Source organism: Actinia tenebrosa, unplaced genomic scaffold (assembly GCF_029948245.1).
Source record: "Actinia tenebrosa isolate PJP-AT-01 unplaced genomic scaffold, QUT_ActTen_1.0 PGA_scaffold2__45_contigs__length_23673736, whole genome shotgun sequence".
NCBI classification, from domain to species: domain Eukaryota; kingdom Metazoa; phylum Cnidaria; class Anthozoa; order Actiniaria; family Actiniidae; genus Actinia; species Actinia tenebrosa.
Window position 1 is genome coordinate 9,167,894 of NW_028292579.1, and position 23,115 is coordinate 9,191,008.

General features: G+C 38.2%; 3 protein-coding genes across 5 annotated transcripts in view; 2 read left to right on the plus strand and 1 right to left on the minus strand.

Annotated features, from left to right (window-relative positions):
* LOC116297423 (vacuolar protein sorting-associated protein 4B) overlaps window positions 1-23,115 on the minus strand; it is a 45,827-nt gene that overhangs the window by 21,281 nt on the left and 1,431 nt on the right. For 2 of the 3 annotated variants that reach the window (XM_031705644.2, XM_031705643.2), the window contains exon 1: window positions 1,369-1,477. The exons of the other annotated variant lie outside the window; for it this stretch is intronic. The gene's annotated coding sequence lies outside the window, so the exon portion shown is untranslated. Of the gene's footprint in view, window positions 1-1,368; window positions 1,478-23,115 lie in introns of those variants that run through there. 3 annotated transcript variants of the gene reach the window in all.
* Window positions 66-8,700, plus strand: LOC148909197 (uncharacterized). Its single transcript, XM_089034716.1, has 7 exons — window positions 66-290; window positions 1,483-1,553; window positions 2,296-2,723; window positions 3,032-3,118; window positions 4,075-4,153; window positions 4,671-4,741; window positions 5,248-8,700. The coding sequence occupies exons 2-7, from the start codon at window positions 1,531-1,533 to the stop codon at window positions 7,302-7,304; spliced, it is 2,745 nt and encodes a 914-aa protein (XP_088890842.1). The 5' UTR covers window positions 66-290; window positions 1,483-1,530; the 3' UTR covers window positions 7,305-8,700.
* Window positions 14,163-14,882, plus strand: LOC148909198 (uncharacterized). Its single transcript, XM_089034037.1, has one exon. It carries the CDS (start codon window positions 14,163-14,165, stop codon window positions 14,880-14,882), a length of 720 nt encoding a protein of 239 aa, XP_088890163.1.

Here is a 23,115-nt window from a genome sequence, read left to right on the forward strand (position 1 = left end):
GTCTTGTGTGCACTGAATTGTGTATAATATTATTCATGGTTAATTAACATTTTATTCGTGGAAGTAATTACAAGTGAACTTCCTTAATCAGTGGCTTGTCTGAAGCGACCATTCCATCGAACCACGGAACAATTTTTTTTTCAAAATAACAAAGTTTTCTTACTAAAATTCGATTCTTGGTACCGTCATCCCCAGCACGTCTTCTGTGGAATGAGTTAGACATGGAGTAAACACCGATACGTGGTCTAAGGCAGAGCTTCCAGGGCTTTGATCTCAACAAGCTGTAGCAGGTACGTACGACCGAGTCAAAATATAGTGATTGACTTCTTGAATTCGTTTGGATAATGAGAAACTCTATACAATTTCTTTCTCTTTGTACTTAAGAATTTTGTGCTACCTCGTATGCCTTTTCTTCCGTGTTTTAAATGAATTTATTCTTGTACTGAAAAAAGTTTTCTGAGACAACACAAATTCCTTATCATGTAACGAGCTTGAACTTATTTTCCCTGCGTTTTCAAGACAATTAATTGTATAAGTTTAAAAACCTCTAGTTTTTATAAATCTCTAATAAATAAAATGTCCTTGTCCGCTTTCCTGCATAAAAATGATTTAAAACAAGAAGCGGAATTTAGTATTTTACCTTGCATTTTATTCAAGACTAAAAGTTTGTTTAGATGCAACAGGAAGCCAGTTGTATCTCAACCCGCCTCAACAGGTTCTAAATTCGCTGAGCTCGACATAGTCCGTCAAATGAAGCACTCGGGGAAAATGGTGTTTAAATTAGGGCTTATTTAAAAAGAATATAGATAAATTAAGCTCAGTAATAATAAAGCATTTGTGCCCGAAAAGGTTAGCGGATATAAATCGTTGAATGAAGTTTTCAGTTGAATAATAGATATCAAATCAATGCATGATCAGTCAAGTAGTGAAGTTTTTATAATAACGTGCATACCAAAGCGTTTCATTTTTTGTATTTTGACCTTTTATGTTTGAATAAATGAATAATGAGCCGATGTCATACAGAAAAACGTGAAGGCATGAAATTTGCGGTCGTCAGTGTTAATGTATTCAACCCCCTTGAATGCCATCTCTCCGAAAATGAAACTTCAACTTTTTAAAGTAATTCCCTTCTTATACTTCGCTCAAAGAACAAAGCATCCCTCTCCGGGCAACCTTTTATTAACCATTGCGAGCTTGAAGAAAAAAACTGGGTCGAGTTGACATTACAGTGCCATTGTGGGACTGTATTATGAGACATATTTTCAAGATGGCGCCCATTTCGTCTCCTTAAACAGCCCCATGATGCACTGCTATGCCAACTCGACCCAGTTATTTCCTTAAACTCGGAATAATTAATGCTAGTCTTACCTGAAAATATACTCCCCACTGACATCCTAGGATCGAGGTAATAAGCCTTTTTTCGTGGAATTTTAAGGTATTGGGTTTATAACCTCTTTACACATTTTTTATTCAATTGTTAAGGCCTACGGTTTCATGCATCATTATGTTAGCAGATGGTTAAAGCCATGAATGGCCATGGAAGAAGAAGAGAGGTCAGTAACTTGATTCAGTTAATTAACGATTGATTTGCCGAAGGCGAAGTGATTATTGGTGAATATTAACCAAGCGGCGAGTCTTTTTCAGCATAATTTTAGACTTGGATATTAGCAAAGACTAAATTCGTGAATAAAAAAAAGACGTTTTACCGTGCGACTACACCAACCAACGCCACCGAGACAAATTTTCATACAAATTAGCCAATCAAGATTAAGTATTTACACAATAGAATCTGTACAAATTTTCACATTTTCCTCTTTAAAATCATATATTTTACCTTATGCAAGTGTGTGTATGATCAGGAGTGAACAAGAAACAATTCAAAATCCAGAAATCACTAATCCATCTGCTATCGGCGTTAAAAATGTAATTTGTGAATTTGATTTAAGATTTGTTTGGGTGGCCTTGGTTGATGTAGTCGCACTGTAATATTACTTCCGCTTTGGCAAACTTTGGGAAACTTCATAATTACCGCTCAGGCAGTGATTAATATCGTCTCATAATAACTGGCCAATCACAGCGCGCTAAAACCAAGTCTAAAACTATACTAATTGCAAAAAACGTTTTCTTCGTGCATTCTCATTTCCCTCTCATTCATTCATTCATTTATCTATTGGTTTATTATTTTATAATTCCAGCCTACTTTCATCTCACTTCATCTCACTTCTTGCTCTTCTCATAAGACACGAGCTTCAGTAACCCATTAAATTTTCAAATTTTTTTTTTTTAACATAATAGAAACTTTTGCGCTTTGGTTCTACTTCTGCTACGAGTTGGAGCTCCCTGCCTACGTGTTTTCTTCAAAACACAATGGGATTCAACAGGACGAAGTGCAAGACCTTGGACCGATACTACTCAAAATGGATCTGACTTACTACGGATATTTGAGCCGCTCCCATACGAGAAAAACAACGTAAAATCAGGTGACAGATCAACATGGGACTTATCTCTAGTCATAAAGGTTCTCCTCCATTCAAGGCCACCGTTTGTTTCGACACCAGATTTAGTGTTAGCGCTTGAAAAGCTAAGAGAATTAAGAAACAAGCTGTGTCATGCGACTACTCCAAGAATTAAAGGGAGCGATTTTGGAGGATTTTGGACTGACGCGTGTAATGCATTGACTTTATTTGGTGCGAAATCTAAGGACTTCGACAAGGTGAAAAGAGGTAAGGTGTGGCTAGATCTTTACGCTAGAGACTTCTTTGGTATAGAGAGGACTTGTATGAGTCGGAAACGATTTTTGGGATATGAATAATTCGTACGGTAGACCGTACTATATTTTACTGTAACTGTATAGCTACGCATTGTGATTGGATGAAATATTGGAAGATAATGGGAAGCCATTTCAGTGGTACGGTTTGTCGTCAGTACCGTTTGTCTCCTACTTATGTTAAAACCGATCTACGACATGTCGAAGGAAATCCAGAGAACCTGGAGAAAATACATCTTACAAAAGAAATTGATTTCTTTTTAGATGTTCAGAGATCTCCGAGATTCTTGCTACCAGAGCTAAAAGGATGCGCGAATCAAGAGAGGGACATTCTGTCACTATTACAGTCAAGTAAGTGGAGCTTTAACGACTTCCGGTTGCCTTATCCCAAAAAAGGTCTTTGCAGGAACAGCCCCCATACTGCTATCTAACTAAATTAATAATAACAATAAAAAATAATAATCTGATAATAATCATCATCATTTTCCTCTTCTTGTTCTTCGTCTTCACCATCATCTCCTTCTTCATCATCAGCCATGATCTTCTTTATCATTATCATCATCATTTATTCTGTTCTTATCGTAATCATTTAAGTAAAAAGCAAGCAGGAAAATCTGCTACAAGGACAACAAAAAATACTAGACGTCATGTCAACAATTCAGCACGAACAGTCACAACACGAAATACCTGACGATCAATTAACACCGAGCCAAGCCCAGAGAATAACGTTGAAAGTCATGTCACAAGATCAGCGTACTCTGGCCGAGGAGGGACAGCCTCCAAAATGTAATTAAGGCACAAAGTGTCTGATAACATTGGTTATAACTGGATTAAGGCCGGCAGTACTCCTCGATTTCTGCTGTTAGGTTGGCATTCGCTTATTCTACCGTTTGCTCATTCTTTTGTTCCGTTGGTCCGTTCTTTTGTTAATTAATAAATAATAATAATAAATAGGTGTTTATAGGGCGCATTTCTAACCTCAATGCGCCTAACAACGCATATTTCTAATCTCAATGCGCCGCTAGCAAGACATATATATGATAACTAAAAATAATGTTTTTGAAATTAAAAAGTCTTAAGTTTAGCTTTAAAAGTTTCTACTGTTTCTGCTCTTTTAATGTGTTCAGGAATTGAATTCCACAATTTCGGCGCTGATGTTGAGAATAGGAATTGTATTTGATAGATCGGATGCATAACAGTGAGCGAGTTGATGATCGCAAAGTTCTTGGTGGACGATATTCCTGTATAATGGGTTCTAGATAACTAGTAATTACATGTTTATTTCTTTATCTAAAATTTCCTTTCAGACGGAAAACATGTACACTTTTACATAACTGCTAATGATTCCTCACATGTAGCGGTAGGAGACAGCGCGTATGTCACAACGTGAGTCAAACTTCTAAAACTTTAGCGATGACACTGCATCATATTATCAGTGCAGCTCAATTTGCAATTGCAAGACAAAACGATAGATATCTACTCTCACGAGTATTGAATTTCATAGGTTTTTGCCCTCCAAATCAAGCTGCACGGGGAATGTGCTGCTATAGTCTCTTTCACAGTTTCCTGTGCCATCTTGAAAGGTAGCCGTGCCTTTGCATCGAGACGAGCTTGTAATGATAAATACCTATCTTAACACCTTCATCAATTATTCGCATACTCGTCACCGTTCATCTCACTTCGATGCAAAGGCACGGCTACCTTTCAAGATGGCGCAGGGAACTGTGAAGGGGACTGTTGTACAACGTATCATGCATTTTGGATTCCTCTTTCAACATTTTTAGGGTATTAAAACGCTTTCCCATTTCATACCATGTGTCCTTCCTTTAGAACAAGTTGAGAAGTTCTAATTCTTTTTTCATTTACGTTATTAATTGAATTATTTTTTATGTTCTTGATGTAGCCGCGATCCGCAAACCGGTGAACATCCAGTCAGCCAAACCGTTGACACCACAAGACAACAAACAACAAAAGGTAATCCCAATATAGTTTTTAGCATTTTTAATGATTAGAATTTCCTCTTCGTAAAAGGTTAACATTTTCCTAGCCATAGGAGATAAGAGTAGAACGCTCCAAGACCGTAAAGAACTTATGAGCATGCAAACAGCTTTAACCAAACATGCCATGTCATTTGTTAGTTGGCTGCCAGCAGGACAGAAGGCGTATATCTCGATATAACAGTATTATCTGTGAAGCAAACTGCATGGTATTGTACTGGTAGTATACACTTGCCTCTCACCTCTGAGATCTCGGGTTCCATTTATGGACATGGCATCACAATTGAGTAGAGTTGGTTAGGTCTCTCTCTTGATTCTATAAGGTTTTTCTCCTGTTCCTATGGTGTTTAGTCCCTCCACAAATCCTAAAAAACTCTAATTCCATTCCGATTTGTGAGTTCGCCGAGCCCTGACTTTTGTCAGCTAAGATATTGTTTCAGATAACGAGTTTTCTTTTCTCATGCACCTTCCATTTTGTTTCAGATTTCACAGACAGGTTAAAATCAGCAATAAAACGACAAACCGACAACTTTTTGCCCAGGACGGACAGGAAGATCAGAACTGATGACATCTTTACAAACATGACCATTCAATGCGGCCCAGAGTGCTTTGCTCAAACGGAAAGAGAAGAAAGAAATGGTAGAAAAAGAGAGTACAAGGTGAAATCAAGAATAACTTTGCTGAAAAAATGCTCCGAAATCTTTATTTGTCCACGACGACACGACCCCAAATTCCAAACGAAAGGCTCCAATCCCAAATTCATTCTACTTATTGGAAAAGCAGGTATTGGAAAATCTCTCTTTTGTCGAAAAAAAATTCGGGACTGGGCAGATGATAAGTTGTTTGAAGAAGAGGAAGATGCCAAGTCAGCCCCTGATTTTAGGTTTGCATTTTTGTTGACATTCCGTCAACTTAATTCTCTCGGGGACAAAGCACTCACTTTGAAAGACGTCTTGAAGCACTCGCCGATACTGGATGACCACTCGATTATCGGTAATGATGTGTTTGAAATAATAAGTAAAGATCCCGAGAAGGTGTTGATAATGCTTGATGGATATGATGAATATGCTCATCGTGGAAGCATTGTTGGACATTTTGAAGCAAATTACCAAAACGATCCGAATGAAGAGATGCCTGTCCCCGCATTGATTGCCAAGCTTTTGAAGAGAAAAATTTGGAAAAAATCCGTGGTCCTAGTAACTTCAAGGCCTGGTGAAGCCAGCTCATTGGAAGAGAATGTCAACTTTGATGCTAAAGCCGAAATAAAGGGTTTTTCTACCAGTCAGGTTCTGGGTTATGTAAAAAAGTATTTCATGCATAATAAAGGTATGAAAAATGCAGTACTTGGTCATGTCAGAGGAAATGAAAACCTCGTACGTTTTGGTCACATTCCTGTTATGTGTTACTTGATGTGTTACTACATGGAATGGCAGGTTGGCAAGTCAAACTTGACAAAACTACTACCAAATACCAGAACTGATCTTTACCATAAAGTCATTAAAGAGTTTATCAAAGAACATCATGCTCACTTGAAATTCAAGCAGGAAAAAACAGAAGAAGAGCTTCAGGAAATAATAAGTAAGCTAGCAGAGGTGGCAGTAAAATTAACAGAAGAGAAGAAGTTCTCATTCAGCAAAGATGACATGCAGAAGTTGGGTATTTCCAAAGAACAAATAGCCGCTCTTGAAGCAAGTGGACTTCTGGACTACTGGCCCTCATTTGTTAATAAATCTCAACATCCTTTTCAAGTGCCACTAGAATACACGTTTACACATTTAACTATCCAGGAATACCTCTCTGCCTTCGGCTATGTAGAGAAGAAGATGATACCTGAGAAAGACAAGACCACAAACATGACACTCGTGTTCATAGCCGAAATGCTGTCCACAAAAAAGGACGATAAAAAGCTTTTGAAAAAGTTGCTCAAAGCTATCGAACCAGCCGACAAGAATGATGATACAAACAGGCTACTAACGTTAAACTGTTTGCAAGGATTTGGAGATAAAGAACTCGCCGCACAAAGAATTGCAGAGCTCTACGAGAAATTCTGTAATGGAAATGGATGGATAGTCTTCAGTGATGTAACCGATATGGATTGTTCTTCCATAGCTTATTTGTTTAGTATCATCAAATCCCTGAACGACGAATCAAATTACAAACAGACGAAGATATTCAAAAGGTCTTTTCTTGTCAACACGTTGTACATTTTAAATTCTACTTTAGCGACTTCAGGAGTTCGATCTATCTGTGACTCACTCGTTAACTCTACAGTTACTGAGTTAGATTTGAACTGCTGCGGACTTGACGATAGTCACTGTGTTGAAATAATAAAAGGCTTGTCGCAATCCAAGGTAACAACCCTAAATTTGCCCTACAATCATATAACAGGAGAGGATAAAACAGGTATTTGTCGAGCTTTAGAAAACTGCAGTGTAAAGAGTGTTAACTTGTGTGGCAATAGGCTTACTGAGGAATGTAAGAGGTTTCTTTCAGATAGATTAAGAAAACACAGACCAAACCTCAGGTTAGTTTTAGACTGAGTCTCAGATCTGTAAAGTAATATTTTAGTAATACCTATATACGATATGGACGGCTCGTCTGCAAGGACATTTACCGAGAGCGAGTTGTTAGGTAAATATTGTATATTGCTTATCAAATTCCTAGGAGTATACACCTCAGGATATCAAAAAAAAAAAGGTTGTCAGTCGGAGATCTGAAATCTGAGACCGAAGTGAATTTTGTGTTGTAAGCTGTGATTTTTTCCCCTTTTTATTAGCAGTTACTAGCAACAAGTAAATATCTAAATATGCCAACTTTGAGCTATGACCTGCGCTGGCGAATTGTTTGGCTAAGTGTATTTTGAATTTTTAACGAGAAAAACACTCGGCCCCACAATTCTACTCGGTCTCAGGCCCCGTCCACACGTATCCGGAAATTTTTGTATCCGCAAATTATTTTTTATGGATACGAAATGTTTGTGTCCACACGCAGCGTATTCGAATCGTTTTCACCGTCCACACGTATCCATTTTCGTAAAGTTTGCGGATACGGACACAAAACTGATTTGCGGACAGGTGTGGACGCAACCCGCATCCGTAAAAAAATAAAATTGCGGATACAAAAATTTGCGGATACGTGTGGACGGGGCCTCAGATTTACGTTTTCAAATCTCCGACCGACAAACTAAATACTACGAAATACTACGGTATATTTAGAGGATATTACATGCTGGTGCTGGTGGGAAGATATGAGGTCTACTTTCGAGTCAGTGAAAATATTTCACGAGTAAGCGCAGCAGACGAGTTAAATATTTTCCAACACGAAAAGATAAATTTCACTTTCTTGAAGCCAATGTTTAATTTAAAACAAAATTGCAATTCACCAACCGGCAAAAAATACTAGTAAGTCAAAGCAGTGAGTAACAAGTAATGATGAAAAGGTAAATTATACACCGTGAAAAGATGAAAAAACTTACTGACGTTTCGGACGCTAGTCCTTCGTCGGAGTAAAAGACGAAGGACTAGCGTCCGAAACGTCAGTTAGTTTTTTCATCTTTTCACGGTGTATGATTTACCTTTTTATCATTACTGTTTCATTAGAAACACCGACGCAGCTCACACTAGTTTTTAGCTAGTTATATCTTCTGAGTAACAAGTAAGTTAAAGTAAATACGCAGCCCATAAAGTCCTCCTCTGGTCATGATTGTGAAGCGCATCGAGACCATGTAAAAATGTGCTATATAAGAACCCCGTTATTATTATTAAGTCAAAGCAATTTTTATTTTAGAAATTTGAATATGATTATACAAAGAACTATGTTATAAATCCTAAGATGTGCAACTGATAATGTAATCTTACCAAACAATTAAATAACTCAAATTTTATGTCAAACTTTTGAAAACTCTACAAGGATTAAAAAGCGATTACTACATGTTAAGAGCTTGATATCGTTTTTATTCGCGAGTTTTTCGTATCATATCGCAAACGAGTGAGTCCTTATACACATTTAGGGTCGATTTTTTCGATTGGTCAAAACTAAAATATGTCGCGAGATCTTATTGGACAGTTTTACCGTGAAGTGACATCGTATGGTTTTTATTTACGGCTTTGTTTCACGGATATCGACCCTAAATGTATAATAAAATCTCTCAGTGGCTTTTTTTGATAGCTTAGTTTGAGTTCTTTCTACTGTTCGCAAACTTCATGGACAATTCTTGGTACCTGTTTTTGAAAACTAGTTCAAAGAGAAAAAAATTGTTTTGAAGCCCCTTTAAAAACTATTGTTTTTGGATTTGGTACATGATCACACTGAAACAAAGCCCCCCGATAAAAAGAAACCATCTGTCAGAAATCTCACTTTCTGATTGGTCGAGGCATGTGATTCTCTCGTGTTCTGCCAATCAATCCCCGCTTGTTTTACCTCTGCACACAGCATGACTATTCATTTTCTATTTAATGTCCTCCATGTTCGACACTAAAGCCAAGGATGGACACAGTTGGAAGTGGTTCATGATAATATCTACAGTAAAAAAAAGACAAAGTTCGTGGACTAGCTCAGCTTACGATAGACAACCAGAATCATTCAAAATCAAAATATTTTTGATTTCTTTTTATGAAATAATTGGGATACTACGCGCGCTATGATTGGTCGAAAACCATGTTTGATGAGAGTATCAATACACGCTATCGTCATTTCTCCGCTATGCGTCGTGGTTTCCTACGCTCCTCTCGTGTTCTCTCAACATCCCGCGTGTTTTGTTTTTGATCTGTTAAAGAAAAAAAGCCATCCTTAAAAACGATTGAAGGATCCCGTAAAGTTCCGAAACCGTGAAAGCCAGAGCTTCGTGAATAAGGTACATTATTATAGTGTTTGTGAAAAAAAAATTTTGTATTATTTATATTTACTTACGTAGTTTTTTTTCGTTCCATGTCAAATCTTTTTAAATGTCTGAAGTTTTCAAAACCTTTCATTTGCATAGTGCTTTCAGTGAACTTTGTTTAGATGATCATGATCATTTCGGGACAAATTTAAACAGTGTGTTTTTAAAGAGTTTAAATATTTCTCCGCCCTCTTTAGGAAAAATAAGATTAAAAAAGAAAATAATATTTTTAAAAACGTAGTGTCACTGAAGAAAGCACCGTAAAAGATAAAGTGGTGTTCTTTAGGCCTGTAGTATTTTCTTAAAGCAAATCCAAAGTTTTTGGACATGAAATTAGAAAGATGATAGTCACCAAACTATTTTTTTTTTCCTTTTCAAAGCTAATAAATGGTTCAGACTCTAAACTGGCAGGTGAAAAGATTTATTTGTTACATGAAAATTAAATTATCGAGTGCTTAAAGAAATTCGCATTCCTGGCTATAAAGTGATAGAATCTAATCGTCAATTAAGATTCAAAATATTATTCTTTACTCTGCGACCAAAGACGTTCGAAACTTCAGTATGTAGTTACAAACTTTCTTACGCGGTGTTTATGTTTGTTTTTTTTTGTTTGTTTGTTGTTTTTTTTTTTTTGTTTTTGTTTTTTTTTGTTTTTTAATTTCTTATTCCATTGCTTTAATAAACACACCCACACAGTCCCAGCTAGTAGTCATTGTCAGTTCATCAAAATGAAATTTCAAATATATATTGTAACTTAAGCAACAAAGACAGGTGAAAAAGTTTTTATACAAATTAACGATTACAGCGCGACGTACAAAGTATGGCCACATTTAATGAATTCGCATACTTCCATGCACGGGCTTTTGTACGTTAAACCGACACATTTTGAGGCGAAGCTGGCTGGTTTTACCAAATAAAGGGTGCAAACGCTTGTTTGTCAGCAAAAATTAAGATGGCTCTGGTTCTGGCTCCATATATTTTTTTACGCGTGCTCGCGAGGTTGTGCACGAGCATGCGCAGAACCAGAACTTGAAGAATTTTTATTTTGAGGACGTCACGAAAAGATCGTTCGCACGCGTTATCTTTTTTCTGAAATACCTAAAAAACTAGACGGTTAATTGTCTTCAAAATTCTATATTCTTTTTATCATATAAAGGTTAAACCGTTTTTTAAATATTTAGAAAATCGGTACTGTGGAACCTTTTTTAATTCGGCTAATTCTAAATTTCTAAAATTAATTCTGACTGCAAAGAAACCTGATGAATTTGGTTGAGATACATGTGAAAATCACGCTACCTGAATCAACGCGGGACTTAGGATTTTCGTAAAGATTGCCATGAAATCTATACTGAGAACTAAGAAATTATTGCTCATGCTATTTTTTGAAAGCTCAGCGTGGATTGATAAATTTAAAGTGCAAGTCTTACGAAAATGACACCATACCTGGAAATTGTACCATATAAAACTAGATATGTAATATAGCCTACTGTCCAAATTCTTTTTCGATACGAGACTGGGATGTTGCATTTAGCCGGTAAAGTTTGGCCGTTTGAGTCCGCAATTAAACGATTGCGTTCCTGACAACTTTTAGTGATTCGAAGGAAGTGACGTCATTCGCGCCACCCTTCAAAATTCCCTGCTTTTCACAATGTGTAATTGCAACCAAATTTCGAATATTTTTGATTTAAAAACAAGCCTTAAACCAAGTCATGCCTTCTTACAGAGAATGCTGTAGAGTCAGTGTGAATAAAAAGGATGTCAGTTGCGCATATAACGTCACACATAAATTAAAATGCAACGACAAAATCGCTGCTCATAGAAATGGCGGACGAGCTTGTAACAATTTTCGGAAGTAGAATTCAGACGGGAAGAGTTTCTTTTTCGAACCAATTATTGTTTATTGGTGAACATTATAACCTATTTGAGCATATACAAAATCGGGGATTTTTTTGCGTCATTAATATTTTCGTAAGACTAGCACTTTAAGCTCCATGGACCTTTATCACACGGCGGCCATGTTTATTCTCATGAGAATAAAAAAAACCTTTGTTTCCCCAGCAGAAATTAATTCTCAAGCGCTTGAATTTGAAGCTACGCGTGGTGGAATCTATTGTTCAATCCAACATGGCTGCCGCGTGAATAAGGCCCATTAGAAAGGTTTTGGGATTGTCGGTATTTGAGTAAAAACGTGACTTTGGTGATTGCGTGACCGAGGTTCCACTTTGCGTTTAGAAGTCTGACTACTGTAAAATCCACGCTAAAGATTACGATAGAAACGTTATTTAAATAGATTATAATCTTATTTTAGTCAAATAAGTTTTGGGTCGATAAAATATGGTTTCAACAGTCAGTCCTCACCAATGCGGCCCGAGTTCGAGTCCTGCCGATCTCGATGTCGTATGTGAGTAGAGTTGTTTGTTGGTTCTCTCCTGTGCTTCGAGGGTATTTTTCTTGAAGGTCAAAAAGTGTGAAAAGCTTACGATTTGTCAGCCCTTAGCTGCTCTCACTCTGGTTTTCCTCCCTCCTCAAAAATCAACTTCTAATTCGATCTTTGTGCTTTCACCTAGTTTGGAGCCTAGCTCTGTTGTGATTATCCCACGCTGTGATACAACAGCGAAAGCGTTGTATTTTAACCCCGGGGGGGAGGGGGGGGGGTACTCCGCCAGAATTTGGGTAGGGGTGTTCCCCTGGGATTCTGAAAGGGGTACCCTGTTTATGACAAAAAAAACAAATTTGTAGACCCTGTTTATGACAAAAGACATAACTAATTGCACTGAGTTCCCGTTTCAATTATCATGTTTTTTTTCGACCATAATAACCAGTTTACCTGGAAAACCAGAACCAGAAACCCTGAATATGACAACAAACTCAGGAAGAACTTGGAACTTGAGTGAAATTGCATACCCTGCTTATGACAAGAAGCTCAAAAAACCATACCCTGTTCAGCGGATCATCCCCGTATAGTCCATATATCGGAGTACCCCCCCCCCCCCCCCCCGGGATTTTAATGTTACTTTCGAGATCTAGTTTAGCTTCTAGGCAAGTAGTTTAGCGGTCCATAAACTTAAACGAGGCCCTTTAGCTGCTCTCACTCTGTTCTGATGGCGATATATGCATAACTCCGCTAATTGCTCGGCCCAGTCTCAATAAACCTAGCGCCGGCTACATTTGGCCGCGACAGAACCAACAAACAACTCTGCTAACATACAACAACAAGCGCGGGACTAAGAGCTAAATCCTAATTAAAATAATATTCCCTGTATTTTCAGATAGATAATTCTACCAGCATGAAGGCGATTGCCTACTTAATATTCCTACTGAAGAACCTCTCTACAGCTGTCTTAGCATCATCGTGCCCTTCTACACAGTACACTGGAAGGTTTAGGTCCGAAGACTACGAAAATGACAAAGCGATAGTTGGCCATTCTTACAAGAACCTAACCATTACTTATGCTCAGGAGTGCTTCGGCTACTGTGTATCTGATTGTAGATGTTTGTCTTACCAGATTTCTGGTACTCGGTGCGAGTTGCTGGACGAGGATAAAAATGCTCTACAAAGGGCTGGGTACAAGTACTATGTACTGAAACAGCACTTTAAGGTACACGGCAAGCTAGTTGTGGAATTATTAATTAATTAACAAGTAAATTTAGTTTCGATATTTGTCTTTATAATACTGGCTGGTTGGCTGGTTGGCTGGTTGGCTGGTTGGCTGGTTGGCTGGTTGGCTGGTTGGCTGGTTGGCTGGTTGGCTGGTTGGCTGGTTGGCTGGTTGGCTGGTTGGCTGGTTGGCTGGTTGGCTGTTGGCTGGTTGGCTGGTTGGCTGGTTGGCTGGTTGGCTGGTTGGCTGGTTGGCTGGTTGCTGGTTGGCTGGTTGGCTGGTTGGCTGGTTGGCTGGTTGGCTGGTTGGCTGGTTGGCTGGTTGGCTGGTTGGCTGGTTGGCTGGTTGGCTGGTTGGCTGGTTGGCTGGTTGGGTTGGCTGGTTGGCTGGTTGGCTGGTTGGCTGGTTGGCTGGTTGGCTGGTTGGCTGGTTGGCTGGTTGGCTGGTTGGCTGGTTGGCTGGTTGGCTGGTTGGCTGGTTGGCTGGTTGGCTGGTTGGCTGGTTGGCTGGTTGGCTGGTTGGCTGGTTGGCTGGTTGGCTGGTTGGCTGGTTGGCTGGTTGGCTGGTTGGCTGGTTGGCTGGTTGGCTGGTTGGCTGGTTGGCTGGTTGGCTGGTTGGCTGGTTGGCTGGTTGGCTGGTTGGCTGGTTGGCTGGTTGGCTGGTTGGCTGGTTGGCTGGTTGGCTGGTTGGCTGGTTGGCTGGTTGGCTGGTTGGCTGGTTGGCTGGTTGGCTGGTTGGCTGGTTGGCTGCTTGGCTGGTTGGCTGCTTGGCTGGTTGGCTGCTTGGCTGCTTGGCTGCTTGGCTGGTCTACCTCTTCTTTGCTTTTAAGTTTCCCTTTTTCTTTCTCGTTTTAATTGTAGTACAATAATATAAATTGTTCAGGGGGGTGCCGTAACGGCTGCTGACATTCGAATCCCTGTATGAACGGTGGAACATGCGTGGAGACTTGTGAAGACGTCAGACGAAAGTTTAGGTGCATTTGTCCACTTGGTACTCAAGGTAGATACTGCGAGTTCATAGTCTCATGTGCTGGAATTCCTGGAAAACCCAAGTCAGGTGTTCATACGATCACCAGACCATCTTTGACCAGCCAGTTAAAAGTGTATTGCGACTTTACATCCGAGCCGGACTATGTCTGGACGCTCGTGGAATCTTTTGAGTATTCGAAAAATATGACCTATTTTTACTGGAAGTTCTTTGAAGACCACAATGTCAGCGAATCAAGTCCAAACTGGATCAACTATCGATTGTCACTTGAAGACATGACACACATCAGGACCAACGCAACACACTGGCGTGTTACATGTAACTTCGAGTCCGCTGACTTTTCTACTTCTGACTATGTTCGAGTTGACATGAAGACACTAGATCTTCTGCAGCCAATCTCTGCGACATGCCACCAGCCTGATTTTCTAAGACTTCAAGGAACAACCTGCACTGGAAATTGTGAAACCCTTTATCGACATGAAAAATATCATCCATACTTTGCTCCTTGCCTTTACAACAACTGCAAATTTGTTGGCTGCTCCGGTCATACGTACGAAGCGTTTGGCGCATATGAAGTCGTAAATCTCCTTCATCACAGCTCGTCATCTCCAAAATCCACGACGAACTGGTGGATTGGATACAAATTAAACTAAACTTAACACTAAAATATTGACACTTCACAGATCCTTCCAATCATCAAGATTCTCTAGATTCCAGAAAGGGCCTTAAAGCTGAGTACTTAGAAACACTACTGATCCCATGGCAAATGGAACTATCAGGCAGTTGCGCATATCTGGTTTTTAGTTTTGAAAATATTTGCATATTAATTGTCACGACCTTAAAAAACCACATTTTAAAAGTGGCACGTCGACTGGAAGCCATTCTGTCAGCTAGTCATGTGGGGAAAAACTGGAGCTATTAGCAATTAGTATAAATACACAGGTGATTATTGAAAATCTCGCGCGCTGATTGGTCGAGAAACTCAGAATATCACACAATAATCACCTCCAGTGATAATCTAAAATGGCGGCCAGCCGCTTTGTTATTTTAAATGTGTCTTTTATCTTTCTTTTTTTTTATTTTTTATTTTATTTTTTAACTTTTTTGTTGTTGTTGTTGAAAGAATCACCTGTGTATTTATACTAAAATAATTATTCACCTCAGGCTCAGTGAATATCGGGAATAATAACCTCAACTTCGTTTCGGTTATTATTCCCCGATATTCACTTCGCCTTCGGCGAATAATTGTTAAACGAAACCCAAACAAAGTTGCGCCGAAGAAATGAGAAATGGAACTACAAAAACTAGACGGCCATATATTTGGCGCCAAAAAAGAACAGTTCTATGCGAGAAAACCGTTGCAAAGATGACAAAGAAATCAATTGAACTACTTCATATTAATACTTCAAATTTAATTTATCACTCGATCCACTGAGAGTTGATGAGAGACCATAAATAATTTAACAGGTTTTCACATCGCATTAACTGACGTGCTGTCCCAAAAGATCGAATATGAATTTAAATAGTTTATTTTAACCGAGGAAGAAGAACCGGAGCGCGAAAGAAAAACCCTCGAAGCACAGGAGAGAACCGGAAAGCAACTGTACTAAAAACTGACGACGGGGATCAGACATCGAATAATTTCCAAGATATCCAATTAGATCCATATAGGCATTGTAAATATGAATAGTAATCTGCATTTTCATGACTTTTAAAGATGTTTCGGTACGTTTACTTATAGTACACTCAACAAAATTACTCGACTCTGATTGGTCGAGAGGAGTACAATTATAGCGTTAATTGTACTCCGTAGAAGTACCGAATTAAGTCGCTATGGCAACACGGCCAAAACAATGTCAAAACAATTATTTTCTATCGTTTTGTACTTAAAAAAACATAAATAAAATTATAAAGCCGTAAGAACTAATCTTTTTTATGCATTTCAGTTGCGCCATGGATTGAAAATCGGCCGCCAAATAGACAAAGATGAACGGCGTCGCTTCGCATTTTTTACTGAAATTTTGTTGAGTGAACTATAAATAAAAAATCGCACGATCTTCTCGTACAATTTGGAATTAATAGACACTCGTAATGTTTTGAAAGTTCTTTAATTGCACTCGCCTAAAGGCTCGTGCAATTACAAGAACTTTCAAAACATTACGAGTGTCTATTAATTTCCAAATTGTACTCGAGATCGTGCGATTTCCTATACAAACGGCTTGTTTAAAAATCCAAGATGGCGGCCTTGTGGTCACGTGACTTAGTTTCCATGGTAACCAAGGCTCTAAGGTTCCTTCTTTTCACAAAAGACATTAACTTGCCAAGTTTGGGGAAGATTCGTAGAAAACTGGCTATGATATAGCTAATCAGTTTTTCATCTGAGAGCCATGCCTTAATGATGCTGAGAACAAGCTTAAACAAGAGAAGTCGTCGACTATTAGCAAAAATTGAATGAGTTATTAATGTTAAATTTCTTTACTAAAATAACGATTCTAAAGACTTTCAACGTTCACAGTCGGAAGATTTTTCCTTGGTAAATTGATTTTGAGTTAATTATTTTGAAGGCCAAACATATTTGAGTTCAGTAAGGAGTCATTTCGTCAGTAGGAGATTGAAGGTGGAAGGGACAGGCTCGTTATCAGTTCAGCTCAAACCATGAACGGTTCGGACAACCTAACGCAAAGCAGTTTGTCGTGCTTCAGTGTACCCGATTCACATCTTGTACTAACCGTAAAGATAATGGCCATCTTGTTAGTGGGTGGATTTGCTGTGTTTGGCAATATTTTGATCATCTTCCTCGCTGCCAGATTCACCGTGAAAAGGAACATCCATCATTTGATCATCAACATGGCCGTTTCAGATATTCTCGTTGCTATTGTTTATCCGTATCACAACATTCGTTCTCTTCTTCGTTTTCCATATCTCTGGGAGCTTTGGGATAATGACGTTTTTGGCAACATCTTATGCAAGGCTTACTTCTTCTTAGGTTCGGCTTCCATCTATGTGACTTTGACTAGTCTACTGATAATAAGTGTGGAACGGTTCAGATCAACCAAGGTAACTGTACACAGAGTTCGTCCATACACGATGAAAAGACGTCTGGCACTAGTCTCTTGCTCTTGGCTGCTTCCTATGGGACTTACGGCTCACATTCCTTGGTATTACCAAATTCACCAGGACAGCAATACCCGTGCCTGCTATCCAAACTTTTCAAGAACTTATTCCTTTCTCAATTCTTTTGCCTACCTGTTTGTTGTTCTTATGACGTGTTTAGTTGTGATATTTAATATCATGACTTCATTCAGACTTTGCAAATCACGTCGAACTTTCCCGCAAGGCAATTTTACTGACCAACAAAATAGAACTAGAGAAAAACGAACAGCTAAGGCAGTGAAAATGGTGTTGTATTCGCTTCTACTTTACGTGTGCTGTTATCTTCCAGATTTTCTCTATACCTTTTTTACAGCTTTCTACTTTGCAGAAGTGTTTTCAGTGTCTCAGCCATATTCCAGTTGCACTATTGATTGGAACACGTTACACTTTATTCTTTCTTTTCTTTTTTATTAAATCAATCATTTCTTAACACATTTTCTAACTCCTTCCTCGCTATTTTTGTTAAAAAGCCTCAGATTGCAGTAACATGGCTTTAACTAAGAACAGGACACAAAAGGAAGACGGGTAGATGAGAAAAACGTAATTCAATTCCCCCAGAAATCTTTGAAGCTTGAAAGCGAGCGATAGCCACATACAGTATCTTTTTAATATTCTTGCGTTAGCATGTATAATATAACATGGACTTTCGATGTCGCCCCAACATTTTGCAATATTTTGATCATCTTCCTCGCCGCCAGATTCACCGTGAAAAGCAACATACATCATTTGTTCACCAACATGACCGTTTCAGACATTCTCCTTGCTGTTGGTTGTTCGTATCACTCATCATTCGTTCTCTACTTGGTCTTCCACATCTCTGGGAATTTTGGGATAATGTCGTTAAAAAATTAATTTTGTTCCAAGCTTTAGGGTCTCTGACACATCATCAGGGAAAGCCATAAAAAATATAAATTGATTTCCCAAAACTATTTGAAAAAAGGGTCATTCATTTTATTATTAACCACATATATTTACTGTATTAATACACTGTCACAAAAGCCGAGCTTGGGCTCCCTGTGATTATACGTCTCCACAATAGATGATACATTCAGATTACTTTTTTATGTAATTGCTTAGTATGTTTTCCCCTTCGTTTGGTAAGATATCAGACCTCCTACCCAACCACTTGTAATATCTAGGACAGATTTGTTATGAAAATATCTTAATATCCTTGTGTTAGCTAATATAGAGTTTAGATGTCGCGGCACATTTTTAGAAGGCAGACTACTTTAGCAAAGAGTAATTAGAAAACCTTCTAAAAATGTTCATTTTAAAGAAGAATTTTCGTGAATAAAACAAAATTTAGCATTTTTTTCGCTTGATGAAAAGAAAATCGTTCTCAAATGATAACAAACAAAAACACAAGCCTTTTTCCGAAGGTAAATAGAAAATAATTTTTTCAAATTTTGACAAACAAAAGATTGCTTTATACCTTGTTGTTTTGGAGAACCAAAAGAAAGATATAGAGTATCCTGCACATTTTTAGGACTTCACCCTGTTGAAGTTTCAAACGTGACGGTTACTTAAAGAAGTTCTACTGTTTTTCAGCAATTTTGAATTTGAAACGTTTCACGTTCAGCCATTTTAAATCGTAATTAAAGTTTCTTCAAAAAAGCAGGCCGTTCGATTGTATTGCTTTCGATTAAAGAGAACTTTCTTTAGTAGTTTAGCTTAGTTTAGTTTAGTTTATTTGTCATAATATAAACAAATACATTTTATAAAACTTGAGAAAAACAAATTTTGTGACTGGCGAAGAAGACAGAACTTTCGTCCCATTTGATATTCCTTTTCCATACAATTTAAATACAATACAAACATGATTAACATCAAAATTGACGAGGAAAAACAATAATTAAAAGAAAAACACGTCAAAATATATCAAAGTTCAAGTTCAAAAGATCTTAAGGTGGTAAGTAGTGTTCCATTTTGGAAGCAAAATGGGTGGTCACAAGTTCCTTAAATTTGGAAAGGCTTGCATCATTCATTTTACAGTGTATTGGTAGCGAGTTCCATAGTTTGATATATCTAGTTAGAAATGAGTTAAGGCAATAATCCTGTGTGACGAGATTAAGTTCTTGGAAATTGTTATCGTAGTAGTTTCTTGAGGCAAAATTAGGTTTAGGTACAGGCTGTAGATATTGCTTAAGACTGGAGTTTATTTTATTGTGTTTTAGTTTATGCAGAAGAATAAGGTCAGTTGTCTGTCGTCTATTCATGGTTTTCAACCATTCCCAAGAGAATTAAATAGCCAAAAGACACGGCGGCAATTTTGGAGGATATGACCAAAGAATTCAATGACAATTCTTTTGTTAAGTTCCTCCAATATGGCCGCCGTGAAAATCATCAATATTCAAGAGGAAGGATGTCCAGTATAAATAATCTGTCAGTATAAGTCATATCGTCCGGATAGTTCAAGATAAACTTTGTAGCCCTTCACTGTACATTTTCAATTTTCAACGTTGGAGTTTTTTAGTATACGGTGACCAAAGACTTGAAGCATATTCGAGCTGATGTCTCGCAATAGCTAAATAAAGATGTTTACGAGTTCTTGCATCCGTAATTTCTCTACCACACACACGCTTTATCAAACCAAGACACTTGTTTGCTTTGGAACACATTTCCTCAACATGCTTAATTTTGCCCAGGTGAGGTGCGATGATATAAGGCTGCTTTCATAATGTATGGCAGGGGGGGCAGGTGAAATTTTTAAATCCCCCCCCCCCCTTGAAGTCCCCCAAAAAATAACTATGCCCCTGGGCATAGCCTCCGTTGCAGACGTCCTGCGGGGTTCGGTTCGGATCCCTCCGAACCGAACCCCGCAGGACGTCTGCAAAGTAGGCTACCCTGGGCAATCTCTCGTAGCTTCTAAATATTTGCATCTCCCCCAATTCTCTTTACAAAAATGTTCAACCCCCCTCCCCCCCTGCCATACATCATGAACGCAGCCTAATAACTCCAAGGTCTTTTGCATAGTGCGCGTGCGTTAGGTAGATCTTCATCGCAGATTTTGTATTGATTTACAGCCTTAATTCCTTTGTCAACATTGAATTTCATTTTAGAATAGCGACTTTCCAGCCATAAACACGCTGGTCAATATCCCTTTGCAAATCGTTGTGATCTGAATCCGATTTGATGACTTTGTATAGTTTTGTATCATCAGCAAATAAGGCAAGTTTAGAATCACCTAGAATATAATTAGGCATATCATTAACATACACAAGAAAATGAAGAGGTCCAAGTATGGATCCTTGAGGAACCCCAGATGATACAGGTAACCATTGGGAGTAAGAACCATCAATAACAACACGCTGCTGTCTATCGCTTAGATAATCAAGAAACCAGTCGAGAAGTCCTCCAGTGATAACGTATTTCTTTAGCTTAGAAAGAAGAATATGATGCGTTGTTTAATTATCAAATGTTTTAGACAAATCCATGTGTAAAGCGTCAACTTCAGTGCCATTGGCAAGATTTTCTAAGATATCATGATAAATCTCAAGAATCTGTGTAACTGTTGACTTTCCTTTGATAAATCCATGTTGTAGAGGATAAAGTAGAGGTGTTATGTGAGAAGAACAGTAGTTAAACACACAGTTCCAAAATCTTTGATAAGATACATGATAGAGATATCGGTCGGTAGTTAGTCGGATCTTCTTTTTTAAAGACTGGAGTGATATTTGCACGGCTTCCATAATGTTGGTATCTTTTCTAACGACAGTGATAGGTTGAAAAAAACGACTTAGTGATGGAGCTATAACATCAGCAGTGTTCATCAGAATTTTACCAGGGATATTATCAGGACCACATGCATGCTTTCTTAAGGTCAATCACCTGAAATGCTTTACAAACGTCATATATAGTAAGTTCAATGATAGCTAAGTATGGAATATTGCTGGTAGAATCATCAACATTGTCAATCATATTAGAATTGCTGGTTGTAAATACAGAGTGAAAGTAGGTGTTGAGGAGGTTTGCTCTCTCAGTACTGTCCGTTATAAAGGACTGACCATCACGAAGAAAGTTAGGACCAGAACGTTGTAATGTATACGACTTGACTAGAGACAAGAAGTGTTTAGGGCTCTCTAGAAGTGAGTCTTTTATGTTGTCAGCATAATGTATCTTTTTGTTTTTAATCATTTGGTTTGTGTTTCTTCTAACATCTTGATATTTCGACCAGTCATCTGGATCACCAGTTCTGCGTGCTCTTAATCTTTGCTTGTTTTTCTTCTTGATTAGTGATAGCAATTCTTTGTCTATCCAAGGATGACTATGTGAACTTCGAAGCTTTATTCTGGGTATGTTCTCATCAACAGCTGACAGTAAGAGATCACACCAATGTGATAGTATAGTGAGGCATTGATGTCATCTTGTATAGAACGGTCTGAACCCAGGTGAATGAATGTTAATCGAAGTATTATGATCATCCGGGTGGATGTAGTCCTGAGAAGGACTGTTTGATGTGACGGATGTTTCGACAACCTGAGCGGAAGTCATCTTCAGCGTCAAGTGAAGAACAAAGTTGATAATAATTGATGTCTTCATTAACAAGTGCCATGTCCCATGGAATGCGTGTCAGTACATCGTTCAGATTCTTCCAGTCAGCTTTTTTGAAGTTGTATACGACCCGACTGTACACAGGTTTCAGTAAAAGCGATTAGCTTGTGATCTATACGAAGAATGCCGTCAAAGCCGTGGACATTGGTAATTTTTACAGGAATGTTAGTAAGGATCAAGTCCAATATTTTATCATCTCTGGTCGGGAATTCGACTGCTTGATGGAAAAAGTAATCTTTCACTTTTGCAAAGAAATTATGAGATGGATCTGAAGATGTTACAGCTCCAGTGCTCCAATCGATGTTTGGTAGATGAATTTCTCCACATGGAGCGCATGCTTTATGAGAGCACACAGCACGCGCGCGTACTTTCAGTTGCTTATTCCTATCCAAAAAAACGGTTATTCAAATTTGTATTCTATAAAAGAAATAAATAAACTAGCTTGCCGTTCTTTGTGGAATTATAAAACTCTTAGGGATTGGTAGAATACTCGACACCTAACACTTCTCTCGTGTTCTGCCAACCCCGCGTGCTTTATGACCGCACACAGCACGCGCGCGCGTTTTCTATTTCTTCAGTACAGTCGGAAATTCGAAATTCGAGAACAATATCCGAACTTCTTGGTAACACAATGCAACATCATTTATACCACGTGATGGCTAGCGATTTACCGGCAATAAAATTGAAAATAATCAATTCCTATATTTGTTATTTTGTTAATTTTTATTTCCATATGACAACGTTCATGCAAGGAGGTGTATAATCTTCGAAATATTTCAATATTTAAAATATCACAATATTTCGCAGTTTGCAGTTTTGTTCAGTCTAAACGAGTTGTTGCAAAAACCTCTACGGCATATGAGTGTCAATGTTAAACATATCCAGAAAGAACGAATCAAACACGGCGGTTAAGTGAAATTGTTTTCATTCTTCCTTTCCATATTTTTGCTTCTTGTAGGCACGTAATATATTTCAGTTAACAGAATACCAAAAAATACGCAAAAGTTGGGTCTTAGTAGCCTAGGACGGCAGCAAAACAGCTAAACTTGCTGTGATTGGCTGAAACAAAATTCACCGCTCAGCTGGATCTATCCTTTAAAAAAACTGTGTAAAGACAGAGCATAAATTCAATGTCCGAAAATATCCTACAAAAAAATGTGTATGATTACTTTAATTTTATTT

Bases quoted from the DNA above. Each gene is read 5' to 3' on its own strand.
- LOC148909197 (XM_089034716.1), top strand. From the start codon at position 1,531: ATGGCCATGGAAGAAGAAGAGAG. The intron at 3,119-4,074 runs GTAAGTGGAGCT...ATTTCCTTTCAG, and splicing joins TCTGTCACTATTACAGTCAA to ACGGAAAACATGTACACTTT. The intron at 4,742-5,247 runs GTAATCCCAATA...ATTTTGTTTCAG, and splicing joins AAGACAACAAACAACAAAAG to ATTTCACAGACAGGTTAAAA.
- LOC148909198 (XM_089034037.1), top strand. From the start codon at position 14,163: ATGAACGGTGGAACATGCGTGGAGACTTGTGAAGACGTCAGACGAAAG.